Genomic DNA, 6,398 nt, shown 5'->3' with positions numbered 1-6,398 from the left:
TTTGTACTATTTTTAAATTTTATAATAATATTCTTTGACATATTCCTTTTGTTACTTTCTATTATATATCGCTGTCATACTAGTCGCATTTTATTTAATCTCCGTATTTTCCTCGTTAAAACCCTCAGCATCTCTCACTCATCAGACACATTTTGATACCTCCGCTTCATTTTGGTCCTTCTACCTATTATATTTACAGCGCACCTAGTTTTCATAGTTCATTTTTCGTAGTTATAGGTATCATTATTTATTTTCATTGTATTTTCTCATTACATATAAATCTAAGCTATCATTTATTCTCATTCTCATGATCACCCGTAGTAAAAGTAGAGTCATGTCATCCGTACTTGCACCAAATTGTTCCATCCTGCAAGTCAACCCACAGACTACTAATGATAGTCAGAAGGGCAGTAAAACTCATAGTGTACAATCGATTGAAACCGGGTCGAGCCATTCATCTGCTACCGTCAAGGCCCAAAAGGCCGCTGCGGAGGCAATGGCCTTACGTCGTCGTCTAGAGCGTGAGTTAGATTTTGCCGCAAGGGAACGTGAGCGTGAAGAACAACAACGTGTGCGTGAAGAACAACAACGTGTGCGTGAAAAACAACAACGTGATCGTGAACTACAACTTTCAGCTCTACAGGAAGAGGTTGAAAATAGCGAGCTACGTGCCGAGTTAGCAGCTATTGAAGCCAATGGCAGCTGTACTGGAAGTCGCACAAGTCATCACAATTCAACCAGGGTGGTAAATGATACAGAGAGGTGGGTGGAAAATACTAAGTTTATTAAAAACCAAGGAGATATAGGTAATAGGGTCATTTCCGCAATTGAATGTGAACAACAAGATTTTGTTCCATCTGCCGGTTGTCCGGTATTACCACCGACAACCACACGGCCAACTGCATCCCCTGTTATACTTTCTATGCGACAACATAATAATATAATTAGTGTGCCCGAGGCGGTGGATATGACGGCCCCGCTCGTTAATACGGACACAAATATTTTTAAAATTGTAGCGGACACCGCTGCAGCAGCGAAAGCTCTTGCGTCCAGCCGAGGGTCCAATCCCGACCTATTTCCATTTTCAGGGAACCCACTTCAGTGGCTACATTTTAAACGCATCTACGAGCTCACTAAAAATAATTTCTCTACTTTAGGCAATCTATCCAGACTTCAGAGTGTACTGAGAGGGCCCGCGCATGACGCTGTCGCGGCATTACTGATGGCAACGGATAACCCGGACGAAGTCATACGCGCACTTGAAGAGAACTTCGCGCGTCCCGAGTTGATCGTGTTCAGGGAAGTATCTCAATTAAAAAATCTTCCACGTCTGGGCACTGATCTCAAAGAACTCGCTACTCTTGCCAATAGGGTACGTAATTCCATAGCCACAATTAAATTATTAAACAAGACAGAATACTTACACTCTCCAGAGCTTTTTTACGCAGTATTAGGGAAATTGAACCCTACAATTAAAATTAGGTGGACAGATTTTGCCACACAAAATACCACAACACGTCCAAAATTAGAGTTGTTGTCTGAATTTTTAAGGCGTGAACTAGATCAACATATTCGTTTTGGGCTGTCGCCCGAGTCTAGTTCAATGCAACCTTTTTTTAGTGAGAAACAATCATTTCGGCGTGAAAATATTAACACAATGACACATACCAACAGTGACAACAAAAAAATATCATGTTCATTTTGTAAAAAAGGTCATAATATTAAATTATGTTCGGAATTCAAAATTTTATCTGTAGATGAAAGGTGGCAATGGCTACGACAAGCGAAAGTTTGTTATCGGTGTTTACGAACTAGTTCACATCAGTGGAAAACGTGTAAAGTAAAGCCCTGCAATATCGACGGGTGTCGCATTCGTCATCATCCTTTACTTCATCAACATTCATCTAGTTCACATAAGGCCAGTGTCTCACAAACTACAGATATCAATGTCACGGATGTATGTAGTATAGAAAATACACAATTAATACCTAGTTGTTCAAAGTCATCTGAAGATAAACTTTTTGTGTCTACTACTCATACCGGAGTACAACAACCTACAGCTAGTCGTCCGCGGGCATTTTTAAAGGTGATACCTATCACAGTCTCGGGACCTAGAGGGAGTTGTGATGTCTTCGCACTTCTCGATGACGGAAGTACAGCCACTTTAATCGACACTAGTATTGCGACGCGCATAGGCGCGACAGGGCCGCAACACACGATTACAGTGAACGGTATTGGTGGTCTTCAACGACATGTCACAGTAACGTATGTCGATTTTTATATTAAAGGTAGGCACACACAAGACACATTTTTAGTAAAAAATGCTAAGGCAATGGACTCATTATCTTTACGATCTCAAACAATTAATCGAGAAGATATTGAACCATACTCACACTTGTCCGATTTAGTTGATGTACTATCATATGATGACGTCACTCCGACTGTTTTAATAGGTGCTGAGGATTGGCACTTGTCAATTAATCGTGACGTTCGCGTTGGTAAAAAGAATGAACCCGTGGCCTGTTTAACGGTACTAGGTTGGACATTGTATGGGGCTTCTTCCAGTAAAACCAAATTAATCGAATTTGTTAACCACGGAACATTTATTGAACCATTTAAGGATGATGACTTAGAGTCTTTAATTAAAGAACAATACAAAATAGATTCTTTAGGTATTTCTAAAACAGAATCAGTATTGAGCATGCAGGAACAACGTGCTGTTGACATCTTAGAAGCGACCTCGAGGTGTCTACCCTCTGGTAGATTTGAGGTAGGCATGCCTTGGCGTCACAATATACACTACGTCCCTGACAGTTATCCTCAAGCGTTATCACGGTTCTTAAGCTTAGAAAGACGCATGTCCCATGATACCGACTTTTCTAAAGCGTATTGTGATTTTATAACAAACATGATTACTAAAAATTACGCAGAAGAATGTGCATCTGAGACTTATTATTCAAAGGGCTGTAGTAAAATATTGCCCGAAAATATTCGTTTTTACCTTCCACATTTCGGTATATATCATCCTCAGAAGCGTAAACTTCGAGTTGTTCATGATGCTGCAGCTAAAAATGAGGGTGTCAGCCTGAACTCATTGTTACTTCCTGGGCCTGATCTGCTACAATCATTATTAAAAATATTATTTTGTTTTCGTGAGGGTCAATTTGCTATGATGGCAGATATTAAGGAGATGTTTCCACAAGTTCGAATAAGGGAACAGGACAGGGATGCCTTTCGATTTCTTTGGAGATACGACAAATCACAGCCCATAAAAGAGTACAGGATGACGGCCGTCATTTTTGGCGCATGCTGTAGCCCATTTATTGCACAGTTCATAAAAAATAAGAACGCATCGCTTCATGAACACGTGTATCCTAAAGCAGCAGAAGCCATATTGGGTCATCACTATATGGATGACTATGTAGACTCGTTAGATAATATCAATGAGGCAGCCCAGTTAGCATCAGATATTGTCACAGTGCATGCTGCTGCTTGTTTTGAGATGCGGGGTTGGATTTCCAATGAGCCAATGGTGTTGAAACTTGTCCCAGAAGAGCTTCGTGCAGCTCAACCATTGGAAATCGATCTTTGTAGCTCTGTCACTAATGTCCGAGCTTTAGGTATATCATGGAGCCCGATAACTGATAATTTAGGGTTCCGCACTGGTATAGGTGAAACCCACCCTACTTCCTTAACAAAACGTAAAGTCTTATCACATATAATGCGAGTTTATGACCCATTGGGTTTATTAGGGCCTATTGTCGTGAAAGGACGAATTTTATTTCAAAAAACCTGGAGAACTAATATCGATTGGGATACCGAACTTTCCCAATCAGAAACGTCTAAATGGAATGATTGGTTTAAGGAACTATTAAATATTTCTTCATTAACCATCCCTCGCTGGTATTCTAGCAGTAGAGGATACGAACCCTCACATAGAGAATTGCATATCTTCGCGGATGCAAGTGAGCTTGCATATGCTTGCGTCGCTTATTGGCGTTTAGTGTACGCTGACGGAAGTATCAAGCTTGTCCTCATTTCGAGTAAAGCTCGGGTTTCTCCTCTGAAGCCAATTTCAATTCCACGTTTGGAACTTCAGGCCGCTCTAATGGCATCACGTCTCGCAATCACCATTAAGGATAGTCATCGTAAAAAGACAGCATCTACAAACTTTTGGACTGATTCGATGACTGTTCTGCAATGGCTACGAAGTGACGCACGATGTTTCAAACCATTTGTTGCCCATCGCATTGGAGAAATGTTAGAAAATTCATCTGTTAGCGAATGGCGATGGGTGCCCACTGACATGAACGTAGCCGACGACGCAACTAGACTACTTCCCATTGATTTAAATTATTCTCATAGGTGGTTTTGCGGACCACCTTTCTTATACAATTCTCCTAAAACATGGCCCATAGAGCCAGTTAACATCACACCAATTCGTGAGGAGCTAAAATGTGAACCACACGAATTGGTAGGATTCACTTCTTTTGACACAGATATGATTAGTCCAGTTACTGCTCATTTTAATTATTTTAGCGACTGGATCCGTTTGTTACGTGCTACAGCTCGGGTTCATCAAGCTGCAGCTATTTTTAGAAAAAATTTGGTCAAATTTCGAAATTCTAAATTAACTGGTGAAGTTTTTCAGTCTCGCCAACACTCAACGTCCACTAATCTATCACCGTTAGGAGGCGAACTAATTAAAAACGCAGAAAGACATATTTTGATGCGTACACAACTTGACAGCTTTGGAGAAGAATACAGAAAGATTCTAAATTCTGAGCCAATACCTCGAAATAGTCGCTTGTGTAAACTGTCACCAAACATTGGAGAAGACAAATTACTACATTTAGCTGGCAGAATCAAAGCCGTAGAAGACGTCGATCCTGAAACCAAGTTCCCCATTTTGCTCGACGGCCACCACTCAGTCGTACGCCTATTGGTACTTTATTATCATCGACGGGCTGGCCACGCAAACCATGAATTGGTGATAAACGATCTGCGCCAAAGATTCTGGTTAATTAGCCTACGTAATACTGTTAGATCCGTAGCTAGACAATGTCCTTTCTGCAGTATTCGGAGAACCTTACCGATGGATCCATTACGTGGAGACCTCCCACAACAAAGATTAGCACATCATCAAAGACCTTTTACATTTACAGGAATAGACTATTTCGGCCCAATTACTGTCACTATTGGGCGACGTCATGAAAAGCGCTATGTGGCTTTGTTTACATGCTTGTCATCAAGAGCTATTCATTTGGAGGTGGTACACAGCCTATCTGCTGACGCAGCTATAATGAGTCTCAGACGATTTATTGCCAGAAGGGGAGCTCCAACTACCATATTTTCAGATAATGGTACCGCCTTTGTAGGAGCCTGCCGTATTCTCAAGGAATTTCTAACTACCGATGTAAAAGACTTTGTAGCCACGAAAGGCATCACCTGGAGTTTCATTCCACCAGCAGCACCGACTTTTGGAGGATGTTGGGAGCGCCTAGTAAGAACAGTAAAGGTCGCACTAAAGGCCACTCTAAAAGAAAGGTCCCCTAAGGAGGAAGTACTTTTAACATTGTTAGCAGAAGCGGAGGCAATTGTAAATTCACGACCTTTGTCCCATGTTTCAAGCGATCCTGATGATCCAACCACATTAACACCATTTCATTTTCTCATAGGTACATCCTCAAACCAAATAAATCCAGTACTAGAAGACCGAGATTTAATTGGGCGATCAGATTGGAGGAAAGCCCTACGACTGTCTGACCACTTCTGGAACAGGTGGGTACGCGAAGTACTACCCACAATGCAACCACGAGCACAGACAAGAGGTATGCAGGGACAAGTTTTACAGATTGGGGACGTGGTAATAATAGTAGATGAGTCCTTACCACGAGGAACTTGGCCACGCGGACGAGTAGAGAAAATGTTTCCCGGGAAAGATGGTGTGATAAGAGTAGTGGACGTTGCCACATCAGGAGGCACGCTACGGCGACCGCTTAAAAAACTAGTGAAGTTGACCACTTAAGGTCTCCTGACCTTGGCCTGCTTACTAGTTGGTGCAGTTCTGCACGAGGGGTAGGATGTAGCGAACTCCTTGATAGGTTTTTGTACTATTTTTAAATTTTATAATAATATTCTTTGACATATTCCTTTTGTTACTTTCTATTATATATCGCTGTCATACTAGTCGCATTTTATTTAATCTCCGTATTTTCCTCGTTAAAACCCTCAGCATCTCTCACTCATCAGACACATTTGATACCTCCGCTTCACTCGTAATTATAAAATATTAGTCTAAAAAAACCTACGATATACATTTTCTATAATTTACTTTAAAACAGTATTGAAAAAAATATTTAATAATTATAATAGTAATAGAGACATATGAAACAGCA

General features: G+C 41.0%; 1 protein-coding gene across 1 annotated transcript; it reads left to right on the top strand.

Moving 5' to 3' along the window:
* Positions 1–334: 334 nt before the first annotated feature.
* LOC131847753 (uncharacterized) lies at positions 335–6,028 on the top strand. Its single transcript, XM_059197402.1, has 3 exons — positions 335–1,372; positions 2,003–2,231; positions 2,316–6,028. The coding sequence occupies exons 1-3, from the start codon at positions 335–337 to the stop codon at positions 6,026–6,028; spliced, it is 4,980 nt and encodes a 1,659-aa protein (XP_059053385.1).
* Positions 6,029–6,398: the final 370 nt, after the last annotated feature.

This window comes from Achroia grisella, unplaced genomic scaffold, assembly GCF_030625045.1.
Source record: "Achroia grisella isolate CSIRO2021 unplaced genomic scaffold, CSIRO_AGI_Agris_v1 utg540, whole genome shotgun sequence".
NCBI classification, from domain to species: Eukaryota; Metazoa; Arthropoda; class Insecta; order Lepidoptera; family Pyralidae; genus Achroia; species Achroia grisella.
The sequence above is the reverse complement of the archived record's forward strand: the minus strand, read 5'-3'. Positions and strand labels throughout refer to the sequence as shown.

Coding starts and splice junctions, on each gene's coding strand:
- LOC131847753 (XM_059197402.1), top strand. CDS start 335: ATGTCATCCGTACTTGCACCAAATTGTTCCATCCTGCAAGTCAACCCA. Junction 1,373..2,002: donor TCGCTACTCTTGCCAATAGG/GTACGTAATTCC, acceptor AGTTGTTCAAAG/TCATCTGAAGATAAACTTTT. Junction 2,232..2,315: donor ACACACGATTACAGTGAACG/GTATTGGTGGTC, acceptor ACACATTTTTAG/TAAAAAATGCTAAGGCAATG.